General features: G+C 43.3%; 1 protein-coding gene across 2 annotated transcripts in view; it reads right to left on the reverse strand.

Moving 5' to 3' along the window:
• LOC121269068 (echinoderm microtubule-associated protein-like 6) overlaps positions 1-26,634 on the reverse strand; it is a 738,052-nt gene that overhangs the window by 347,958 nt on the left and 363,460 nt on the right. For both annotated transcript variants that reach the window (XM_041173516.1, XM_041173508.1), the window contains exon 8: positions 5,589-5,726. In XM_041173516.1, coding sequence (XP_041029450.1) covers positions 5,589-5,726 — 138 coding nt within the window. The remainder of the gene's footprint in view (positions 1-5,588; positions 5,727-26,634) is intronic.

The raw sequence follows: 26,634 nt of genomic DNA on the forward strand, positions 1-26,634 counted from the left end.
TGCTCCAGGTCCTGCCACCCACCAAAGCAGCTTTCAGCTCTGGCAGCGACAACTGCCAGTAAACAGCAAATTTCAGCCCTTTTTGCATTCATTTCAGAATTGTTCAATAAGTATAATTTCTAAAATATGAACTGGATTGAAAGACTTCACAAAACATAATAAGATTTTGGCACTGCACCTATAGGGAAATCTTTCACGGGCAATTTATTGTACACATATGGTGAAACTAATTATTTTTGCAGCAAATTTAAATTTGGCCTTTAATATTCACAAAGTTGTACTTATCATAATTATACAACATAGATGAGAACATAAGATATAGGAGATTAAGTAGGCCCCTGAAGCCTCCAGTACCATTCAACTGAACTTTTACCGCGATTCCACTTTCCCACCTTATTTCCAAATCCTTTGATACCCTTGGTGCCCAAAAATGCCTTGAATGCACTCAATGGCTGAGCATCAACAGCTCTCTGGGGTAGTTAATTCCAAAGATTCACAGCCTTTTGAGTAAAGAAATTTCTACTTACCGCAGTCTTAATTGGCCAATGCCTTATCCTGAGACTATAACCATTAGTTCTCCCAGCACTCTTAAGAATTTTATCTGTTTCAGTGAATATGTTTGTATTCTTCCAAATTCTGAGACTGTAGATCCATTCTACTCAATCTCTTCTCACAGGACAACCTTCTCACCCCAGGAAAAAACTAGAGAATCTTCGTTGCGTTCCCTCTAAGGCAAGATTATCCTTCCTTAAATAAGGAGACTAAAACTCTACATAGTACTCCATAGTGGTCTCATCAATGCCTTATATAATTGCAGTAAGACTTCCTTACTCTTAATGCTGCAATCCCCTTACAACAAATGCTAGCATGCGTGGCATTTTACCTTTCCTCCCATCAAAAGAAAAAGGACAAAGGGAAGTTACACGATCAAAAAAGGACTAGGTAAGCTATCTAACCCATCCCACAAACTGAACACCTCTCAAATATCCACTCCCAGAATTTTCTATTCAATTTTCCCCTGATCTATACTATATGTCTCCGGTGCCTCGTAGGACAAATATTCCACATGTTTATCATCTAAAAGAAAGAAAGACTTGGACCTTTCATGACCACTGTATGTCCCAAAGTACTTTACAGTCAATGAGGTGCTTTTGAAGTGTAGACACTGTTGTAATGTAGGAATGTAATGCCTTTTGCATAAAGTAGTTAACTGAACTGGCTGTGCACTGTCTATTCTAATCTCAAATGTATCATTGGGTTTCATTTATCTATTCTCTTCAGAATATTGAAAACTTGGACATCTTACCTGAACCCAGTCTTCTCCAAAGTTATCAATTCCAGGCTCTTTAACCTCTTCTCCAAAGTTCATGTTTAAGATATGTATCAGTTTGATTGCTCTTTGCTGAACTACCTCTAATCCTGCATACTCTTGCTGGATAATATTTGAACAAAGTACTCTAGGTTTGGAAGTTCCAGTATCTTGTACAGAGTCACTGGACTGAATTTTCTGCAGGCATGGGACTCCAATGTCGGGTGCACATGGGTGTCTGAGCTTGCCCATGTTGTCAGTATGCCAACCTTCCATGAGGTAGCCTTCTAATTGGCTGCCTTTAACCTGGAAGCTGAATGTCAGACCAGCAGACCCACCAGATGAGGTAGGCGCTTCTCACACAGGCAGCCAAGTGTGAGGACACCTCAACATAGATGTGCCCTTGGTTGCCTGCAGAGAAGTCATTTAATAAAGGGGCCCAAAGCCAGTAGAGCCATTGAGATGGAGGGGGGACCGCCCTGCAGGAGTAGTGACGAACACTTTGTGACCGTTAATGCTTGCAGCCCCATCACTGGGGTATGGAACCTCCAGCTCTGATGGCCACTTTGCCTGCTGTCGGGAGACCATCTCCAATCATAAGGGAGTTGCTCTGACAGTGATAAAATACTGATGTCATTGCAAGATGGCCACTAAATGGAGCCAGGGAGCTGTCCCGATGCAGATTCCCCCTGATTTCCTGGTACACCCCTGCCTCGATTCCCATCTCCAAAGGGCTGGGAAAATTCAGGCTGCTACCACATCCAAGGATTTATACCCCATGGGCAGAATATTACACTCAGCATGCCCAACATGCCTGAGCGAAAAATGACACACGATGATGTCGGGCGAGCGTCCCAATGTCATTGCACAGTCTTGCAATATTTTGTTTGGTAAGTGTGTGCCAGAGACGGCTGCGCACCTGCCGAAAATTAAAAGGCCTAGTAAGGCCATTACGAAGCTAACCAAGTTCAAATTTAAGCTGCCCGTCCAACCTAATGGTTGGCGGGTAGGTGAAAAGGCCAAGCAGGCTTTTCATTTTTTAGGAAATCTCATCCATGAGCAGGATGAGGTTTCCTAAAGCAAATAAACATCAAATAAAAATTTTATTTTTGAATTAAAAACATGTCCCAGCTCATGTGACAGAGTCACACGAGGGGACATGTTCTATGACAATTTTATTTCTCTTTTGCTCCATGCCTCAGGGAGCTTGAAGCACTCTTTCGTGCGCATGCACGAAGATCACGTTAGGCCTGCTAGCCCTCCTCCCCCCGCCCACACAGGCAGTGCTGAGCACTGCCGCACACGTTCCATGCTGGGTGGGCCTTAATTGGCCCGCCAGTGTGAAATCACAGTGCGAAGCCAATCGCCGGTGGTGGTTGGCTTCCCGACAGCCCCTGCCGTGTATCCTGTCAAGGGCAAAATCCTGCCCATACCTCTGGTTATATATCATAAGATTTGGTCTAAGTTCATTATTGCTGCCCATATGTGGTGAAGTTTCCACAATTACCCCAGATTTGTCTTCTGTTATGTGTCTTATAACCTAAAGGCATTTAGTTTATGTCTATCTATATTAATGATTTAGATGAGGGGACTGGGTGTAACATCCAAGTTTGCTAACAATGCAAAGTTAGGTGGGAAAGAAGCAGTGAGGAGGCAAAGAGGTGGCAGAGGAATAAAGACGGGTCGGGTGTGTGGGCAAGTGCATGGCAGACAGAATATAATGTGGTGAAGTTATCCACTTTGGTAGGAAGAATTAAAAAAGCAGAATATTTTAAAAGGCGGGAGACTAGAAATATTTGCACTCAGAGGAACATGGGTGCCCTGGTACATGAATCATACGTAGTGCAAGTGATAGGGAAGGTAATGTGTTAGCCTTTAATACAAAGGGATTAGAGTATAAGAGTAAAGAAGTCTTACTACAGTTATGCAGTTCATTGGTGAGGTCAGATCTGAAGAATTGTGTGCAGTTTTGGTCTCCTTACGTAAGGAAGAACTTACTTGCTCTAGATCAAGAGACAGTGATTAGGATAAAGGAGAGATTAATGGGACTAATTGCAGACAAATCCCGTGGACCTGGTGAATTTCATCCTATGTTTTTAAAAGAGATACCTGTAGAGGTAGTGGATGCATTGGTTTTGATCTTCCAGAATTCCTTAGAATCTAGAATAGCTCCCAAGAATTGGCAGGTAACAGCTATAATTCCATTACTTAAAAAAAGACGAGAGGAATGGGGAACTAGCATCAGTAGTAGGCAAAATGCTGGTGTCTATTATTAAAGAATTAGCAACAGGGGTCATTAGAAGGTTCATTAGAATAGTTCATCAGATCAGAAAATTGTCCTATGGCAAGAGATAAAATAAACTGGAGTTCAGAAGAACGAGAGGTGATCCAATTGAAATATAGAAAATTCTTAAGGGGCTTGACGAGATGCTGAGAAAATGTTTCCCCTGGCTGGGGTCAGCTATTTAGCAAGGAGATGAGGTGAAGTTTCTTCACCCAAAGAGTTATATTTGGAATTCTCTACTCCGGAGGGCTGTGGATGCTAGGTCATTGAATGTATCCAAAACAGAGATCGCTAGATTCTTGGGTTCTAAGGGATATGGAGAAGGTGCATGAATGTGGAGTTGAGGTAGAAGCTCAGTCATGTTGATCAACCATCTTGTTGAATGGCGGAGCAGGCTCAAAGGGCCTAATGGCCTAGTCCAGCTCCATTTCTTTTGTTCTTATGAACTAGTTTAAATCTAAAAGAGAAATTGAATGGACTAAAAATTCTGAAAATGGGTTGCAGAACTAGGGCTCAATGTAAGAAAGGGGCATAATATGTGGAATGAACCCAAGATCCATCAGGTTTATGCCTCTTGTAATATCCCCAACAAATTATGCTCTGAGTCAGGCAAGTGCTTCTTAGGACCAAACCTGCAATGACACAGAGGCAGCTTGAAACCATGACTAGGGCCAATTCCATGCTGTTCTAGGATTTCCACCACTCCTGCCATGACCACCAGCAATAGATCAGGGTTACATTCTGGGGCTTAGGGAAAGGTAACTGACACCAGATAGATCAATGACCTTTATAAAGGTGCTTTTTTGTTTACATAGTATATATGGCACAGAAACAGGCCATTCAGCCCATTCAGTCCATGCCAGTTTATGCACCCCTTGAGCTTCCTCCCATCTTTTCTCATCTAAATTTACCATGGTAACCCTGCTCCCTCATATGCTTGTCTAATTTGCCTTTAAATGCATCTATTCAATGCACTTCAACCATTCCCTGTAATAAGAAGTTCCACATTCTCATCATTCTTTGGGGGAAGTTTCTTCTTAGTTCCCTCTTAGATTTGTTAGTGGCTATCCTATATTGGTGATCTCTTGTTATGTTCTTCTACAAAAGAAAATACTCTCGCTCTAATTTACTTAATCAAAAACTTTCATAATTTTAAATACTTCTGTTAGGTTACTCCTCAGCCTTCTTTTCTCAAGAGAGAAGAGAACTAGCCTGTCAATCCTTTCCTGAATTGTATACCCACACATTTCTGCTATCATCCTTGTATCCTCACCACTGTACTTCTCTGTATCCTCACCACTGTCGCTATATCCTTTTAATAATATGGCAACCAGAACTGCACACAGTACTTTAAGTATGGCCTAACAAAGTTCAAATACAGGTTTAGCAAATCTTCCCTTCTTTTCTATCTCTGTAAAATCAAACCTAGTGCTTGATTTGCTTATTCATAACCTTGCTAACCTGTGGAGAAACTTTTAATGATTGATGTAGTAATACTCCAAGATCCCAAGACCTCCCTCCTCTTCTTACCAAAATGTACTACCTCACATTTATCTATGTTGAATTTCATTTGTCATTATTTGCCCATTCTGCAAGTTTATTAATTGCTTCCTGTATTTTATTTATCTTCAGTATTGACTATTCTCCACCCGCCCATGGTATTATTCCATCTATCCTTTAATGATCCTATTCCCATACCAGTCTTCCTCTTTTTATTGATATGCCTGTAAAATATTTTACTATTTTGTTTTATGGTCTTGATAATTCAATTTCATAGTTTCTTTGTCTCCCAAATTGTTTTTTTAAAAAAAACTTTTCTCTTAATGTCTTTATACTCCCTGTAATCCTGCACACCTCTGCTTTCTATGTACTTAATTTATGCCTCTTTCCTAACCCTCAATTGTTCCCTCGTTTCTTTATTCATCCACAGAATCTCATCTGTGTTCAGTTCGTTCTTTACTATTAGTGGGAGGTAATGAAGAAAATGTTTCTTACCTGACTCTGAGTACAGTAAATGAACCATCCTTCATTCCTAGAGCAAGCTGTGATCCATCACTACTGAAAGCAACACAGCGTACTGGCTCTTCCATGTTACAGCGTGCAATAAGAGCATGGTCAACAAGGCTCCACAAACTGCGTGCAAGAAAACATGAAACATCACAATGTAAAGATCTTTTTGTACGGCGCTCTGAAATAATCATATGTTCATTGAAACTTAATTGCTTTAATGAATATTTCTTTTTTTAAACATTTTCAAGATCATTCCTGAATTCAGTAGGAAAGACTAATTTCCATTTTTTTCTGAGGTACTGTCATTACAGGACAATCATAAGATCAAAAGACGTAGGAGCAGAAGTAGGCCATTTGGCCCATCGAGTCTGATCCACCATTCAATGAGATCATGGCTGAACTGATAATTCCTCAACTCCACTTTCCTGCCTTTTCCCCATAACCTTTGATTCCCTTACTGACTAAAAATCTGTCTACCTCAGCCCTGAATATACTTAACGACCCAGCCTCTACAGCCCTCTGTGGTAAAGAATTCCATAGATTAACTGCCGTCTGAGAGAAGAAATTCTTCCTCATCTCTGTCTTCATTGGGCGACCCCTTACTCTGAGGTTATGCCCTCTAGTCCTAGACTTCCCACAAGGGAAAACAACCTCCCAGCATCTACCCTGTCAAGCCCCCTGAGAATCTTAAATGTTTCAATAAGGCTGCCTCTCATTCTTCTATACTCCAAAGAGTACAGGCCCAACCTACTCAACCTCTCCTCAAGGATCAACCTAGTGAACCTTCTCTGGACTGCCTCCAATGCCAGTACATCTTTCCTTAGATAAGGGGACTAAAATTGTTCACAGTATACTAGAAGTGGTCTAACTAATGTAGTCTTGCTAGTTTTAGCAAGACTTACCTATTTTTATACTTCACTCCCTTTGAAATAAAGGTCAACATCCCATTTGCCTTCCCTATTATCTATTGAACTTGTATATTAGCTTTTTGGGATTAATGCACAAAGATCCCCAAACTCCACTGTGCTGCAGCTTTCTGCAGCCTTTCTCCATTTAAATAATGTTGAGCTCTTCTATTCTTCCTGCCAAAGTGCATTACCTCACATTTTTCCACTTTATATTCCATCTGCCAAGTTTTTGTCCACTCACTTAACCTGTCTATATCCCTCTGTGGACTCTGTGTCATCCCCGCCACTTGCCTTCCCACCTATTTTTGTGTCATCCGCAAACTTGGCAATATTACATTCATTTCCCTCATCCAAGTCATTAATATATAATGTAAATAATTGTGGCCCCAGCACTGACTCCTGTGGCACTCCACTAGTTACAGGTTACCATCCTGAAAATGACCCCCTTATCCCAACTCTCTGTCTTCTATTAGTTAGCCAATCCTCTATCCATGCTTATATACTACCTCCAACACCATGGGCTCTTGTCTTATTAGGTAACCTTATGTGCAGTGCCTTATCGAACACCTTTTGGAAATCCAAATATATTACAGCAACTGGTTCCTCATTATCTATCCTGTTTGTTACCTCCTGAAAGAATTCTAATAAATTTGTCAAGCATGATTTCCCCTTCATGAAGCCATGCTGACTCTGCTTGATTAGATTATGCATTTCTAAATGCTCTGCTATTACATCCTTTATAATTGACTCTTAACATTTTCCCAATGATGGGTGTTAAGCTAACTGGCCTATAGTTACCTGTTTTTGTCTCCCTCCCTTTTGAATAAGGGTGTTACTTTGGCAGTTTTCCAATCTTCTGGGACTTTTCCAGGATCTAAGGATTCTTGAAAGATTACTACCAGTGCATCCACTATCTCTGCAGCTATTTACTTTAATATCCTAAGATGCAACCCATCAGGTCCAGGGGACTTATCGGCCTTTAAACCCATTAGTTTCCCTAGTATGTTTTCTCTAGTGATAGTTATTGTACTTATTTCCTCCCCCTCTTTTGCCCTTTAATTATTTAATATTTTTGGTATGCTATTAGTGTCTTCTACCATGAAGACTGATGCAAAGTATTAATTCAACTGCTCTGCTCTGGTTCCCCATTATTATTTCCCCAGCTTCATTCTCTAAGGGGCCTATGTTTACTTTGGACACTCTCTTCCTTTTTATATATTTAAAGAAGCTCTTACTGTTTGTTTTTATATTACTTGCTAGCTTACCGTCAAAGTTTATTTTCTCCCTCTTTATTTTTTATTCATAAAATTATATAAAAATCAAAATCATTTAAATCATATAAATATAAATCATAATTTATATTGTCTCTAAGGTAAAACATCATTAATATTAGGCTAAAAGAAATGTTTCACTGAATTGTAAATGCATTCAATCTTTCCAAATATATATAACTTATGATTACTATGTAGCAATTTTTAAAAAGAACAGCAGACTTAATTTCAACCTGTCATGTCAATGAGAGTGCGGTATAAACAGGTTGAACACCCAATATACACCCAACTTGAATTTTTGTTCCTTTGAAATCGTGATTGGTGTAAATCATGCATCTGACAAAAATGTACGCTGCTCTCGGTGAACACATCAGGTTAAAATCAGGGCTAATCTAAGTACAGGTGAAAATCTAAAACAAAAACTTAAAATCCTGGAAATATACAATCAGGTATAAAGAACAGTCAGCTTCTTTGAAGAGAAAAGATAACTTAATGTTTTAGGTTCTCGGTCTTCTTCATAACTGAAAATAAATTAAAGATAACCAGGCATTTTAATAGATTTAAATTAAAACAGAGGTTGGAAAGGAATGAATGGATCCAATCTTAACTCTGTGTAAGTGGGTTCTAAAAGAGTTAAAACCTCACCCAATGTATCGTTAAATGCATAATCCATTTAAAAGAACAAAGGGAGAATTTTCTCCCCGTCATGTGGGCTGGGTGGGAACGAGCGCGGGCGGGTGTGCAGCCAATTGCAGGCGGCACAGGCCAATTAAGGCCTGTCCAGCGTGACGTGCACCCAGAAGTGATCAGCCCTCCCTGTGCAGGCCAGGGGAGGAGGGAGAGTCAGGGCCCGTGCTCATTCGCGCATGTGTGCGAAAGAGTGCAGAAATCTCCTTGAGGCACCGAGCTGCCTCAGGGAGATTAATTTGATTGTGAAAAACTGAAAAAAAGATTTTAAAAAATTATTCGGACGTGTCCCCTCATGTGACAGGGTCACATGAGCTGGGGCATGTCTATTAATTTTATTAAAATTTTTATTCAAGTTATAAACCCTTCATGAAACCTCATCCCACCCATGAATGAGGTTCCATGAAAAATGCAAAGGCCGCCTGGGCTCTTAACCTGCCCCCCAACCTTAAGGTTGGACAGGCAGCCCAAGCAATCAGTTTAATTAGGTACTTAATGGCCTTAACAGGCCTTTGACAGTTCGACTGGTGCACAGACGACTCCGGTGCATGCCTGATGAACTGAAGATTAGAATGACGCACGGTGATGTCAGGATGCACGCCCGACATCAGTGTGCATTATTTTACATGTCTGCGTGTGGGGGCGGGCTCCGCACGCTGACCGGAAGATTCCAGCCTAGGAAATGGATAGATGATTAAAATAATCTTGTCAAACAGGAAAAGAATGCTTAAAATACTTGAAGATGTACAGGTACCGGACCCCATATTCGGGAAGCTCAGGTTCGGAGGTTTACTGGATATGGGGATCTTCTGGGTTTTGGGTCTTGGGCTGGGTTGGGTGGAGGGAATAGGATAACTTAAAGCTGGGATATTTCTCCGCTGTGCTGGACCCAACTAGGGTGAGGAAAGAAAGGGATGAGGGGCGGATCAGGCCAGCTTCTGCTGTTAATCCCAGGCCCAAAGAGCAGGGGATCCGCGCACCATGACCCAGATATGATGGAGAGCAAAGCCTGGTGGGCATTGTATTTTCCAGGGCAGGACCCAGTTTTCAGGTCCTTCCGGATTTTGGGACGCCGGAGAAGGGATTTAGGACCTGTAATAGAAACAAACATTATAGAACAGTTAAACGATAAGAGGTACACCTAAAGTAGAAATTAGGCAATGGGAGACACTGAGGGCTGGATTTCCATCATGGAGACAGGAATTTAGAGTTGGGGATTTTCCCAACATCGCAAACCCGCCTCAGTCTCTGCAGTGCTGGCTGATGGGGTTTTCACCCCTTGCAAGAAGTGGAGACGGAGGTGGGCCAAAGTCAAAGCGGCCAGGTTAAAAGGTCCACCTTCATTCCCAGAGGCATAAGCCAAGTCTTTCAGATCAGTATAAAACCCAAATCGTCCTCATCCCCTTACCCCCACCCTTACCCATTCAGCCTGTATCCACTTTATAAACAGAGTTCTTAAGCCCTATATTAACATTTGGGAAGTAATTGAAAAGCTCTTCATTTTTCAAAATAAACAAACATCACTTAATATACACTGAAAAATCATTATCCTCCTCAGGAGTTCATTCGTCTGTCAAAACCATCAAACTCACATTCCCCAAGACAGCTAAATAAACAAACTCTGCAGTACAGAATCCATTAGTGCTTTTGAAGGAAGCCAAGCCATCAAATTCACATTCCCCAGGACAGCTAAATAAATAAACTCAGTACTACAGAATCCCTTACTAGTGTGAGCTTTTGAAGGCAGCCAAAAGCTCATATATCAAAGCTGCCATCAATGCACCTACCAGAAGTCCAGGATCAATGAGGAACCCGTGGCGAAAGGTGAATGAGGGCAGGATGGAGTTGCATGAGGGGGTGAGGGGTGGGTCGGAGGCAAGGGCAGAGGGTAGCTTTCAGCTGGCTCCCCCCTTCCTGATGCCAGGTCCCTTGATTAGACACTGAGTGCCTTGAATGATGGGCCCCACCATCCCCACATCAAAACCCCAACCTCCAAGACCCCAGCAGCAAGGGGATGAGGACATTAAGTGCATTAAATTAGTGTCCAGGGCGAAGGCTGTCCAAGAACCTTCCAACACTGAACTTAATCAAGCGGAGGAAAAAAGGTAGTATGGTTTCTACCCGGCATCCTCCTGCCCATCCCCAAATTCACTGGCGGGAGGAGTGGAGGATTAAATTCCACCCACCGTTTTCTATTTTCTTCTCATATTTGATCCGGTAACCAAACTTCATTTTCACAGCTACATCGCTTTCCTTAGCAACTGTTTCTAGTTCTGAGGGACTCATGAAAAACCAGAGATCTGAAACATTGAGCAGAATTTTTAGCCCTTGATAGGAGTAAGCACAGAGGTAGGGAAAGCACAAAAATTTGCGCCACTGGCCTGCAGGCCGGTTTTCCAGCATTTCACTTCTGGGCCATTTTCCTAGAGTCAAGATGTGGAGTTGTAGAGCTATCCACCCGAAAGTGGCTGGTAGCCAACCGAGCTAGTTAAAGGCCACTTAAGAGCTATTGGGAGAGGCCAACTGAAATTTTCAAGTTGGCATGGGCTCTCAGAGGCGTAAGGGCCTAAGCCAACTCCATGGAGGCGGTCTCTTAATGGCAAGCCTGGTGGAGGGTGGGGTGGTGGGGGAGCTCTCCAGACAGGTTTTGAGGCCCTCCCCAACTATTTGGCTTTAGCTGCAGGCAGAGGCCACACTTTGCAAGCATTTTCCCTCCAGAATGGTGGCCCAGCTGCTGAGATTTTTTTTTAAAGTTGAAAAAATTGGAAAGAGGGTCCCTCCATCTTGAGGCACACTCTCTCTCTTACCTGAAAATTTAAATTTAGTATGCTGTATTGTTGCTTACAATGCAATCTGCTCCACATTGTGGAGACCAAACACAGATTGGGTGGCTTTTCTACAGGATACTCCATTCAGTGCACAGGCATGACTCTGAGTTTCCAGTTGACTGTCATTTTACTTCTCCACCTTGCTCTCATTCTGACCTCTCTGTCCTTGCTCTCTCCAGTGGTCAAATGAAGCTAAACGCAAGCACGAGGAACAGCACCTCATTGTTCAATTAGGCACTCAACAGCCTTTTGCACTGCAGTTCACAATAAGTTCAACAATTTCAGACCCATAACCTCTGCCCTCATTTTGTTTCCACTTTCTTTGCTGATTTTGCTTTTACCCTCTTGTTTTCCTCTTATTTTTGCTTTCAGATAGCAACTGTTCATCATTCTACTATTCCCCTCTAGATATATCTTTTTGCTTCTTTACTTGTCCCATTACTGCTCCCTTTGACCTTGGAAGACAACACTTTCTATATTTAATCTCTCCTGCCTTCCACCCTATCACAGTTCTTCCCTTTTTTCCATCCTCCCGCCTTTCACTTGTTTAAAGCCTATTACTTCTCTAATCTTTTCCAGTTCTGATGAAAGGTCATCAGCCTGGAACGTTAACACTGTTTTTCTCTCTCCACAAATGCTGTCTGACCTGCTGAGTATTTCAGCATTTTCTGTTTTTATTTCTAATATCTTTTCATGTGGCCTCCTGATGTCAAATTATGTTTGTAACTGCACCTGAAAAGGGCCTTGGGACATTTTATAACATTAATGGCACTTAATAAATGCAAGTTGTCATTGTTATTGGTTACACATCTTATGAGACAACTCTAGCATACAGGTGGAAAACCCTTTCTCACTGCCCTGATTACATATATCACATTCCTAATTGAACCATTGCCAAACGGGGAAGTATCTTTTGAACAATCCCCTTTTAACCCAGTAAATCATATCCATACATGTTAAATTTGTTAATTAAAAACAAGTCCAGGTTTCATCCATGATTTAACATAAAAACACGCATAGGCACTCAAATTGATTTGAAGACAATTAGCTTAGTTGTATGCCTCTCAAGAAGCAGAATTGGTGCTAAAAAGATTTTTTTAAATGCCCCTTGAGTAACTCAATGCAATTCCTTTAAAATTATTGTTATTTACAACATTATTTTATAATGTACATCTGTCAACTGCACACAATGGCTGGAATCTTCCAGATTTATAAAATTCTCAAGTGCCAGGACGGCTTCCAAGTTCTGACCCCACTCGTGCCAGTGGTGGCCCTCCAACACAACCTGCCAATTAGCAAGCTGATTCTTTGTTCACCATTCAAATAGGGAAATGGGGTTAGCAATACAATTTGTGAGCACGAGATTTAAAGATACATTGGCAGCCTGTGCAGTGTAACCTCCGCCCAAAGTAATAATTGACTCTCTCAAAAAAGACCACCGGTGGTTCATACCCTCAGCTCTTGGCTCTCTCACAACTCTTGGAGAAGAAACCTATTCATGGAAAACCATTTGATTTAATCCCCTTCAGTTTTTCTCATGCTTCCAGCTAATCTATCCTTAAGTTTGTTCTACTTGGGGGGTATTGGTACTGAAGGAGAGCTATGAGCATTCACTAGGAAAGGAATTATTTATTATAAATAGCCATCTTGGGCTCATCCTCAGGTTCTATTTTGTTTACATCTCTTTACCTAATTTCTTATTGTTGTACTACTAAATACTAACTTGCTGTCGTGTTTTATATCTAGCTTTTACAGGTCCTTCCTTTAGACCCTCTGTTCATCCCCTTATGTTTCTCTACGATCTGTGTTCATCTCAGTGAACTCCTTCACCCTTCTCCTGACAGGATTTATATATGTTCTTGTTCCTTATTATTTGGTTCTTATTAATTTGTTAATTCATTTATCCCTGCCTGAAGCTTTGCCATTTTTCTGCTTTGTCGAACTGAATGCCTGTCAGTTGCAGGCAATGATGATTCACTGAGGTGATTTCACTTCCTCTGAGTTAACAAGTTGCTGAGACCAAGTGGGCCCCATGCAATGTTTGGAAAATTCAATTGCACTGGCAAAATAAGGGCTAATTGCACATTTAATTCCTTGAATTGTCTACCTGCCGCTGCCGGAGCCTACCTCCGATAAAACTGCACGGAGACAGGAATTGCTCAGGGAACCAGCCCAACACTTCTCTTTCAGAATTTTTGCAGCTCTGGGCCTCTAAAACCACCTCTGCAGGACTGTAAAAATTCCAGTCAATGAATTAAAATCAACTTAAAGCTCTTTACCTCATAAATGCTCAAAAAGAACTCCTTCCTTCATGCACAGATTATTTCCTTCACATTTATAAAAAAAACTCTAATTTGGATTCAGTACTTTCAGTGAACTGAATCATTATTGAATAAATAGCAATCATAAGCTTTACTGTTGAATGTGAATTTTTATCTTGACCAAATGGGACCTGAAAATAAACATCAAAATGCAAGTGCACTACATGAAGAAAAAAATCATGGTTGCAAGTCTCTTAGCAACATCTTAAAACATTTCACATTGAATTAATTACATTTGCAGGACTTAGAAACCTAGGAATGGAATCTTATGGAGGTGACTTGGGTCTTGGCCGCTGACTACAGAGCCAGCAAGCCTGATGTCACCTCTCCTCTGGGAAGGCTCCGCATCTTGTGCGACTCAGGCACTTGAGAGGCCAGCGATAGGCCTTTCCTAGGATCAGGGACCCTGTGGTGCGTGCAGAAGTGCATCCACTGAGAGCTTCCGGCCAATTAGAGGTCAGAAGCTCTTCTGTACTCAAGCGGTACAAAGGAGTGGTGACTGCTGCCAGTACAACACCCACCCGATGCTTCAGATCAAGGATAGAGTCAGGCACAGGTGAGATGGTGACAAGGAGGCCACCAGGGAAGGGTGGTCGGCAGCAAGGACAAGGGCGTGGTTCTCAGTGGGGTGCCCCCCTTCCCTTTGCCAGGTCACTCAATCAGGCAAGGGGTGCCTTTAAACAAGGGTCTGCCCCAGGAGCCTGCAATAAAACATCCCAGGGTTTGCTTGTTGTGCTCCCCACATGGCAAGACCCCTGCCTGCCACTGGGCTAATGCCAACAGCAGCAGGATAAAGCATTAATTGCCCAAGTGAAGGGCCTAAATGATAGTGGGGCAGAAAGGCTGGCCTTAATTGGGGTGAAGGTGAGAAGGTGACAGGGCCCCTACCCACCACCCTCCCAAATGATTAAATGCCTCCCACTACCACTAAACTCACCACGGGGTGGGCACAAGATTCCACCCTTATTTTCTGACCTTATATTACATTTTCAACCTCTTTTTGGGTGAGTGGTACTCAAGTTTGGATTGGAGACCATGAAATGAGTTATGTCTGCCCAGGTGTTCCAGCCTTCCTGTTAATTCCAGTATCTTACAAATCTTCTGTACATGGCTCCAGGAAGGTAAATGAGAAAGCCTGTAACTTATGTAGAAATGGAAGCAAATGGTTAGAAATAGGGAGAAAATTTCCACTGAATTAGAACAATTTTCCTGTTGTGACCTTGGTAGACAGGGGCTATTTGCTGGCTCCTTAGAACCCATTGCTTCTCATGGGATTTTCTACCAGAAGTGATTGCAAGCATTTAAAACAGCTACTGGCAGCTATATTTAAATAACTTTAATAACAGGAAACTGACACGACATACTTCTGGTTAAAATGCCAAAACAATGCTGGACATTAAGAATGTTACTGTGTTCCTAACATAAATTGTTGTAACGGCAGACAAGGACATACGTAAATGAAACTCCCCTGAAGGAGAGTAGTTAAATGTAATTGGGCAATCAATTGCATTCCTAAGGCCTGGTACTTTCAAATTTATTTTTTACAAATGTACTTTAATTTTGCCTTCCGGGAGGAGAGGATCTGGCCACACTCTTGCTGCAAGGCTGCAAGCTCTGCATCAGCTATTTTCTACCTACACGGTCCAAGAATTGGGATTTCTGTCCACCAAAATTATTTAAAAGAGGGTGGCACTGAAAATCTGTCAGGGTTAGAGTGCTCAAATGGACAAAACCCACCCACCACAGATGGCAAGTAGAAATTTTCAGTACATGATTGAACTGAATAGACTCCTTCTGTATGATATATGATCTAAAAAGTTCATTACTGAATTACCACTGAATTATAAGGTAACACTAAACAGGCCTGCCAATTCAACTATTTACCACACTACAAATTTCTATTATGCAGGCTGACTATCAGAAGAAAACATTTAAAAAAAATTAGGGTAAATATTTCTCATCCCTTTTGCACTGCCAGAAATGTAGCAGAGTTCCCAATCACTGCTCTGATCCCATCCCAGAGATGCGGTTATTAAGTGATATGGACTGGCACCCGTAGCAATACAGTAGGAAAATATGTTAAATGACATCACCTCATCGTTTGCATCCTGTTGGGCAGAACTATTATACACCCAAAATCACTTCTGGTGCAAAATTCCACAGATGATACTGGGTAGAAGGGAGTCAGTGGATTGGCACTCTGCTGCATTTTCTTCACTCGCCTGCCCAAGTTACACTGGTTGATGTAATGATATGGAAAAATCAGGACCAATATGTTACTGAAGAAGAGCAGAGAGTTCTCCAAATGTCCTGTTCAATATAGCCCCCCTCAACGACCAGACATCAGATTATCTCATCATTCATTTGATATTTGGGCAACCTTGTAATGCACAATTAGCTGCTAGAAATTGCCTACCTATGATTATACTTAATAGTAATCACTAGTTTTAAATTGCTTTGGAATGTGTCAAGGACATATGATTTAATGCGAGTTCTTTCTTACAACATATATTAATAGTTACAAAGGAACAATGCACAGCCCTTTAACACTTGTTTATCTACTTTCTAAAGGGACAGACATGGTTATCAGAACATTCTGCATTGTTGCCATCAGAATGCATTTACCCAATTGTTCATGTAATATCACCAGCACACCAAACACACTGGCTGTGAAATCTGGCTCTGTAGCAGAAGGCCAAAACTCTAAAAATGATGCTGGAAATCTTCCAGCCACATCAGAGCAGACCATATGATGCATCCTGACTGTAAGGGGGCTAGTGAGGGTCTGCAGTTTATGCACTGTAAGTATGCAGAGTAAGTAAATTGTGATGTCAGTGTCTAATGCTGATTTGTCTCATGCCCTGAGATAGACAGCTGCAATCAAATTGAAGGTCACTTGTATACTTTTCTCTTACTCTTTTACAGGGTGTTGATGTCACTGGCAAGGCTAGCATTTATTGTACACTGCTAATTTGAGAAGGTGGGGGTGAGACGCCTTCTTGAACCGCTGCAGCCCATGCATTGTAGGTATACACCAACAGTGCTATTAGGGAGGGAGTTCCAGGATTTTGACCCAGTGACCGTGAACAAATAGCAATACAGTTCCAAGTCAGGATGATCTGTGGCTTGTAGGGGAACATGCAGATGGTGGTGTTCCCATTCATCTGCTGCCCTTGTCTTTCTAGGTGGTAGAGGTCACAGGTTTGGAAGATGCTGTTGAAGGAGCCTTGCTGAGTTAATGCAGTGCATCTTGTAGATGGTACACACTGCTGCCATTGTGTGTTGTTGGTGGAGGCAGTGAATGTTTAAGGTGGTGGCTGGGGTACCATTCCAGCAGGCTGCTTTGTCCTGGATGGTGTTGAGCCTCTTGGGTGTTGTTAGAGCTGCACTCATCCAGGCAAATGGAGTGTCTTCTATCACACTACTGACATATGTCTTGTAAATGGTGGACAGGCTCTGAACTGCTCTTGCAGCCACAGTATTTATATGGCTGGTTCAGTTCAGTTTCTGGTCAATAGTAACCAACCAGGATGTTCATAGTAGGGGATTCAGTGATGGCAATGCCATTGAATGTGATGGGAAATGGTTGGATTCTCACTTGTTAGAGATGGCCTTTGCTGGATATTTGTGAATGTTACTTGCCACTGTTATGGGCAGGGGAGAGAGGCAAACTGAAATCCTTTATTTTTCTCGCCGTCTGTCCGTAAGCAGAGGTATTTTAATTTTTGAAATAGGCTGTGCCGTGTTTCTCCAAACTGTTTGTGATTTTTTAAGTGGCTCAAAGCAAACTCTCTTTAGGGTTAAATCAGAAATATTGTTTATTCACACATTCAAACCCAGGGGATAGTTGCCACAACAACATACACACACACATAAGCACACAAGCAGGGGATAGGAAAGAAAATCATTTTACAACGAGGAATAACTTAAAACAAAAAAAAAAGTGGATATTAATTCACATGTCAGAGTCCAGTGAAGGTTCCTTCATGTTGGAGTTAAAGTTCAGGCAGGTTCAGCTGACTGAAAGCCAGAGTTGCCGACTTCTTTCAAAGTTGGTGATGACACAGCAAGATGAGGTTGCTATACAGAGACTTGGTTCACTCTACAGGCAATGGCAGGAATCTTCCATAGAACCAGGCTTTGGGAAGGTTTAGAATTGATGCAGGCTTTGGTGTCAGCATGGAATCCTGCTTTGGTGTTGAGAGGCTAGATGTTAATAGCAGACTGCCCTGGGAGTCCAGGAATGTAACATTTAAACTTTCCAAATGTCAAAGGAGTTTAGGTCATGTGATACAAAAACAGAAAATGCTGGAAAAACTCAGCAGGCTAACAGCATCTGTGGAGAGAAAAAAAAGAGTTAATGTTTCGAGTCCTTATGATTCTTCTTCAGAGCTGGAGAGAAGTAAACATTTTTTACTTCTCTTTAGTTCTGAAGGAGAGTCATAAGGACTCGAAACGTTAACTCTTTTTTTTCTCTCTCCACAAATGCTGTTAGGCTCGCTGAGTTTTTCCAGCATGTTCTCTTTTTGTTTCAGATTTCCAGCATCCGCAGTATTTTGCTTTTATCTTAGATCATGTGATGTTGCCTATTGATGAGTCAGTTTCAGGTTAACAATCAGGTTCTGTGTCTCTGGTCAAAATCTATTGCTTACCTTAGGAGACAGATGGTGGCAATTACAGGTAGACGAGTTTTGATAACTCTTTGCTGTAAATCCAGGGTGGGGAAAGAGACCGTCTGCTGCTCCTTTATTTCATTGTTGGTAATGGGTCCACACAATGAATATGTGGGATTAGGGTTCAGCTTTGTCCTGTATGTAATTACTGTTGGAAGTTTCCAGAACAGTAGCCAACTTGCAAATCATGTGAATATAGCAGCTATGTTTTTGGTCCAGCAAAGTCCATTTTTAAATGAGCAGAAATTAAGGTTTCATTTACACAGTTTATGATCTCTTTTATGTCTTATGGACATGACACCACTTATCAGCCCAAGACTGAATGTTGGCCAGGTCTTGCTGCATATGGACACGGGCTGCTTCAGTATCAGAGAAGTCACGAATGGTACTGAACATTATGCAAACATTAGCAAAAACCCCCACTTCTGACCTTATGATGGAGGGAAGGTCATTGGTGAAGCAGCTGAAGATGGTTGATTCTAGGACACTACCCTGAGGAACTCCTGCAGCGATGTCCTGGACCTGAGATGATTACCTCAACAACCATAATCATTTTCCTTTATGCTAGGTATGACTCCAACCAGTAGGTAGCTTTCTCCCTAATCCCCACTGACCTTAGTTTTACCAGGGCTCCTTGGTGCAATGGATAGTCACTCTCACCTCACCTTCGGAGCTGTTGTATATTCATATAATTGATTCATGGTCTGGGCACTTGAGTCACATTTACCTCTGATATTTCTTATTTCAATATATTTTCCTGTTCTATCTTTGTTGGTAGGAGGCTGCATATAAATGACAGAAGCAAATGGAAAGGAAACAAGACAGTAGATTGCAATCCTTGATGTCGATAGTGGTGGCAATAGATAAGGTGGGTAGTAAGAGGTCTCTCAGGAGCTTATGACCTGAATTTTCAGGACTGAGCCTCCGCCATAAAAAGAGTCAGTAGGGAACACATTCCCACCGACTCCAGCAGGCCCAGTGCCATTTTTAACGCTCTAACAAGTGTTGATTGGCATAAGGCCCATCACCGGGAGGAATTCCCATGTTGCAGACCTGCCAGTCAATCAGATTGGCCAGAAACTCTCCAGTCCCTCCAGGAACGGTGCTGCAGTGGCTGTAAGAGGCACTGCAGGAAGCTGCTTGGAACTAAGTGCCGGGAACTGGAGAAGAGGTAAGTGGCAGGAGTCCCAGACGGCGAGGGTAGGGAAGGCCTGTGGGGTCACCGGGGGAGGGGGGGGGGGGTCCTGGGGAATAGGCCAGCAGTGGAAAGGGGGGTAAGGGAAGTCCAGAGGTCACCAGGCCTTAAGGGAAGGTGCCCCCAGGTGCATACCCATCCCACATTCCAGCCTGAGATAGAACTCTGTTTGTTTCAGGGTTTAACCCCCCCCGATCTGCCATTTGCCCACATGCCAGCCTAAAAATTGAGGTTGGCAGGAAAAGGCCCTTAAGTGGCCATTAAGTGGTCACTTAAGGGCCTTAATTGGGTCAAGGGCAGGCTTCACCTCCAAGGCCCTGCCCGCCCCACCAGGGGTGACCAAGATCTCAGAGGGAATCTTATGCAATGGAAATTCATGCTCCCCACACCCGCCTCAGAACCTGCTGGGGGCTGCAGGAGCATAACATTCTGGCCCATGGGTATTATCATCTTTTATATTTCATTCTTTACTTGACTCATTTAGTCTCTCATATCTAGAGCAGTAATGCAGCAGAATAGATTATAATGGTTTACCATGTAAAACTCTGTTTTGAGGAGTGGAATTTTATGCCTCTCCCAGGAGCATGAGAAACATAAAATAGGATGGCAAGATGGGAGTGCCATGCTTGTCGCCCATCCGCCACCACTGGTAATCTACTAGCAACAGGGGAGGTATTAGGTGACCCATTTATCTTTGGGCCAATTGAGGCTCTTATTCATTTAAGAGCCTCCTACAACCACCGCTGGTATTTTACCAGCTGCAGGGGCATCCCACAGTACATGGCAAGGCAGCTAGGTAATCCCTGGCAGCCTTGTTGTGGGCTGGGAGGACCCTCCTTTTCAGGCATCATGTGCCAACAAAGCCTGCCCCCACAGTGCTTCCCAACACTACCCCTCCATCTCCAAGCTCCCCCACACCCACTGTTTAAAACCAGGCCCCTCACCTCCCTTGTCAGTGTCTGCCAGTTTGGCTCCGGTGGAGCCCTTCAACTCACCTTCTAATCCAGCTCCAGTGACGCACATCATTGCAGAGGGCCACATCTCCTGGCGGCACTGCTAAGGCTTGAGAGCTGCTAGTCATTTGATTGGCTGGCAACTCTTAGAGATGAGATTACCTTCCAGATGGAAATAAAAGACTGCCTCGAGCCAATTAATGGCCCTAAAATCAGCTTGAGGCGTCCTGGCCACATGGAGGTGAGCTCGCTCCTGACTTTTCAGCTGGGGGATGGGCCAGGCCACTTCCTCCATTAAATTCCAACAAGGGTGTGCTCTAATCAAGCAATGTCAAATAGCAACTGGAAAAACAAATCCAGGAAATTATTTTGAATGAGGATTCAAGCCACAGGACTGGGGGGATATAATTTCAAACAAACAAATTTAAAATTGAAACCAGAATTTCTTCTTTATATAAAGTTGGGATATATTTTCAGGAAGACTAAAACTTCAAAAATTATCGTGGAGTACTCAGATGCTGAAATGGGAGAACATTAGAATCTTTCTAGTTAGATTAATTAAGAGAACCTGTATCATTCATTAGCACTTTGTGATCTTATCAGATCTCACAGATGGATACTGCACTCCACATTTCTGGAGAAGCCAGGCTCAGAAGACTGGGCAAGAAATGCAGAGCAGCATCTAAGCATGGAAAAGATGGAGCAGAGCAACAATTCGATGATGATTGCCGCTTCGTGGAAGTTCCAAGCCTATCAGTTGTTTTTGAAATATACACAATATGATAGCGATGCTAATGAAATGATGCATGTTACACTCTGCCAAAGATCACTAAAGTAATCCTTACACTACAAATACATGTAATTCTGAGTGTTTACAACAAAAAGCGCTATACCCTTTTAAACCAGTATTTTTACTGAAATACTTGTAACTGTCCCGCTAGATAAACAAAGATATATAAAAAATATTTATATGCAACAAATATTTATATTGAATATAAATTGAAAAATCTGAGAGGCTGAGTGGTAATTCCCTTGGATCACTGATTGCAACTTCTGTGTTTCTACATTTAATTGCGCATGTGCAGACACCAGGAGCTAAATTTTACGTACCTTGGCAGTGGTTGGGAGTCTGCTCCGAAAATCAGTGGCTTGCCGACTCCCACACCCACATTTGAAACACAGTGCATAATACACAAATGGTTCAATTAATGGATGGCTGGCGATGAGCCAGCCAACAGCTTCTAGAGTTGGTAGGTTGTGGCATCTCTAAGATTCAGTACTATTCATAGGCAATTTTTCCCCCTCCCTTGAACCCAACACTGCTTTTCCCAAGGCACTTCTATGGCTTTCTTCAATTGTTCACCATTTCCCCATGGCACTCATCACTTCACTTCATTGCTTCCCTTACAACCCTTACAAATGGCAAATGAATCATCCTTCCATGAAATCTAATCAGCATCAAACTTCTTAAATATCACTTGTAGCTATTTAGTTCTTCATTAACTCTGAAACATCTGGACACTGAATTATGACATTCCCAATAAAATTAGAAGTTTGTGAAATGTGCAGTAGGCCAGTCAACGTTCAAGGAAAGACAGATATCAGGAACATTTGAAATCTGAAATATTGACTCTCATGCCATGTGCAAAGTCTTTTATTTTGTATCAATTTAGTAATTGTAGAGAAAACGTAGGCTGGGCCTGGAATCAGAGAACCCAATCTGTCAGTGAAGAGAAGCAAAGTGAGATCTCCTGAAGCAGGATAATCTCATTCAATTTCATTTTGAAGTCAATTTTGGACTTAACACACAATTTACATTAGATAGTCCCAATAACCTGCTGGGACAAGGGGTTGGCAGCAGAAGTGCTGAGTTATGCCACCTAGGAACTGCTACTGCTGACCCTGCCAAAGTTTGCAGGGTAACAGGGATGTCCAATGATTAACTTGGTAATAGCAGGTAGCAGAGATTCTAAGGGTGCACCTGGGACATATTAAAGAGATGAGACAGCCTCGCACAGGCTTGTCCAACCTTTTCTTGTGGGGGAACCACATGTCAATTTTTTTCTCACTCAAGGGGATGATGAGCAAATTTTGACAGGATAAGGTTTGGCACAACATTAAACATGAATTTAAAAAAAAATCAATGTCAACACAATAAATTGATAATTAAAAAAGAGTAATTAATAAAAATGACCATTATGAAGTGCGAAGCAGCAGAGTTAACCAATAAAACCTTTGTTGTCTTTTCAAAACAGAGCTAGAAAGACAGAGTAGGCTCCAAATCCTGGGGCAGAATTTTTCATATGGCAGGCGGACTCAGCGGGAGCCGGCGCAGAGTCAATCGCCACCTGCAATTGGCTCCACTCCGCCAGTTTACACAGGCGGGCCAATTAAGGCCCGCCCAGCATAAGATGCGACTGGTAGCGATCAGTGGTACCTGTGCGGGTGGGGGGGGAGGGAGAGTTGGAGCCAGCGCCACACGAAAGAGTGCTTCAATCTTCCTGAGGCATGGAGATTGAATTGATGTTCAAAAAATTAAATAATAGGTTTAAAAATGTATTTGAACATGTCCCCTCATGTGTGACATGAGTTGGGAATGTTTTTATATGTATGAAGATTTATTTATTTATTTAATAAAAGCTTCAGGAAACATCATCCCGCTCCTGGATGAGGTTTCCTAAAAAGTGCTAAGGTTGCTTGGGCTTTTCGCCTGCCCACCAACCTTAAGGTTGGACGGGCAGTGTTATAATGACATGAATTACTTTTTTAATGGCCTTAATAGGCCTTTTACATATCGGTGGGCGCGCAGCCGCCTCCAGTGCGAGCCTGCCAAATGAAATATCGTGGGACTGCGTGATGACGTCAGGATGCACGGCCGACGTTATTGTGCGTCATTTAATGCATCGGCGTGTTGGGCCCACCCCTGCATGCCAATTGAAAAATTCTACCCCTGGTCACCAGGGAAGGGGTGGGGACTGGGACTGAGCTAAGGAGTTGGGTTTAACTAACACTGACCTTGCGTTCACTCTGACAGCACACATTCTGTGTTGGCCTCGGTGGATTTCACATTAAAGTGGAGGACCAAAGCAGATTGTCTTTTGGCTTGTTTTCCTCCTCTCCTGGTCTGCTTTGCGGATAGATTTTTGAGGAAGGAGGAGCAGGAGGAGGAGAAGGGTGTGTGTCCGGCTCACTTCCAGTCTCAGGGTTCTCACTCTCACCCACACACTTGCACAGACACACCCACACAGACTTTGCTTGCACACAGAAGTTACTCACACACACACAAATGCAGGCTCCGCTCATGCACATGCAGACTCTGCTCACACCCACGCACACACACAAATGCAGGTTCCACTCACGCACACGCAGGCTTTGCTCACACCCACGCATAGACTCTGCTCGCACGTGGACTCTGCTTGCACATATGCACGCACACAGACATGCACACTCCACAATTCGAGCGCATACAGACCCTGCTCGCACACATGCACACACACTATGCTTGCACATACACACACAGACTTCACTTGTGCACATGCACACACACTCCACTCGCGCACATGCAGATACACACACACACACTCCGCTCGCACACATGCACACACACACCCCCGACTCCGCTCACACATACACATCCTGACTCTGTTTGCACATGTGCACACACACACAAACTCCACTCGCACAATAGCAGCAGTGTGTACCATCTACAAGATGTGCTGCAGGAATTCACCAAGGCTCCTTAGACAGCATCTTCCAAACCCACGACCTCTACCATCTAGAAGGACAAGGGCAGGAGATACACGGGAACACCATCGCCTGGAAGTTCCCCTCCAAGTCACTCACCATCCTGACTTGGAAAAATATCGCCATTCCTTCACTGTTGCTGAGTCAAAATTCTGGAATGCCCTTCCGAACAGCCCTGTGGGCGTACCCACACCACATGGACTGCAGCGCCACCGCCTTCTCAAGGACAATTAGGAATGGGTAATAAATGCTGGCACAGCCAGTGAAGCCCATGAAACATGAATGACTTAAAACACACACACACCAACACATACATCCTCAAAGACACACATGCACACACTCTCTCATACACAGACTCACACACAGAGACTCTCACACTCCACCTGGCCGATTCGCCCATCTGCCCATGGATGGACCAGGAAAAATTGGAGACAATTACAACTTTAATTGCACTAATTGGCCCCTTAATTGTCAGCAGGCGTGCTTCTGACTTTTGCATGCGTCTGCCAACCAAAATATCGTGCGAGCGTGGGATGAGTCCATCGGGTCGCGCCCACACGGCAACCTAAAAATTCTGTCCACAGACACCCACACTCTGACACACATACACACAGATACACACTCATGATCTTCACACAAACTCTCACACGCACACAGATACACATGCACTGACACACACACACTTTCACACACAGACATACATTCTCTAATACACACAGACATAAACTCTCTCTCACACACAGGACTGAATTTTCCCTCCATCGGGGGGGAAGTTGATGGGCGGGCACGCTTCCGATTGGCGCCCCTGACCGGAGGCACAGTGCCATTTTACGTGGGCGGACCAATTAAGGCCCGCCCAAAGTGACGTATGCACAGAAGCGCTATGTGTTCCCAAATCCCAAAATGGAGAGTGTGCTCTTTCGTACATGCGCACAAAAAGGCACACTCATCTCCCTGAGGCTAAGTGCTGCCTCAGGGAGATCAGCTCTAAATGTTAAAAACCTAAAAAATAGAAATGTAAAATTTCCCTAACGTGTCCCCTCATGTGACAATGTCACATGAGTTGGGACATGTCCATAATTTTCCCATAAACTTTTTAAAACTTTTTTAAAACCTACTTGACACCTCATCCCGCCCTTGGATGAGGTTTCATGGTTTTTCTAGTTGCCGCTGGGGCTCCTGGTCGGTCCGCCAACCTTAAGGTTGGATGGGCAGGTCCTTTAATTGTTTAAATGATCCTGTCGATGGCCTCAGTTGGCCAGTGACAGGTCACTGGGCGCATAGCTGATTTCGCTGCGCCCCCGCCTTCCTGAAAATTTAAATGGGGTGTGTTAACGTCGGCAGTTCCGCCCGACGTCACCGGGCCCCATCCCCGCTCACCGACGCATAAAATCCTGCCCACAAACTCTCTCTCCCACTCACGCACACACACTCTCTTACACACACACAACTCTCTCACATACACACACAAAGACACACACACACTCGCACACAGACACAGACACACACACACAATCACTCTCTCAGTCACACATGGGCACACACACACTCTCTCTCTCTCACAGACTCTCATACACATGCACACATACACTCTCGATCTTCACACACACGGTCTCACACACACAATCACACTCTCTCTCACACACAGATACACACACTCTCACACACAGACACACATACACTCACACACAGACACACTCTCTCACACACAGACACAATCTCTCTCTCTCTCACACATAGAAACACACACACAGACACAGACTCTCTCACACAAACACACACACAGGCACAGACACACAATCACTCTCACACACACATGCACGGACACACACTCTCTCTCAGATGCATAAACACTCACTCAGACTAACACACATGCAGACGCACTCACAGACACACACAATCACTCTCCCATACACACACAGACACATTCATTCTCTCTCCCAAACACACACACACTCTCTCTCTCTCTCTCACACACACACAGATGCACTCACCCTCACACACACATACACCCTCACTCTCCCACACACACACATACACACTCTCTCTCACACACAGACACACACACTCACTCTCACACACACTCACTCTGACTCACACACATTTAGACACACACACAGACACACACAATCACTCTCCCATACACACACAGACACACGCTCTCTCTCACAGATGCACACAATCACACTCACACACAGACACACACAGTCTCTGACATAGACCCACACTCTCTCTCAAAGACACCGACACACTCTCTCTCACATGCGCACACAGATACACATTCTCTCTCACACAGACACATACTCTCTCACACACACTCTCTCACACACACAGACACACACTCACTCTCACACACATACAGACACCCACAAACACGCACACTCACTCTCACACACATGCACACACACACACACTCACGCTCACACACACATTCACTCTCTCACATGCACG

Source organism: Carcharodon carcharias, chromosome 2 (assembly GCF_017639515.1).
Source record: "Carcharodon carcharias isolate sCarCar2 chromosome 2, sCarCar2.pri, whole genome shotgun sequence".
NCBI lineage: Eukaryota > Metazoa > Chordata > Chondrichthyes > Lamniformes > Lamnidae > Carcharodon > Carcharodon carcharias.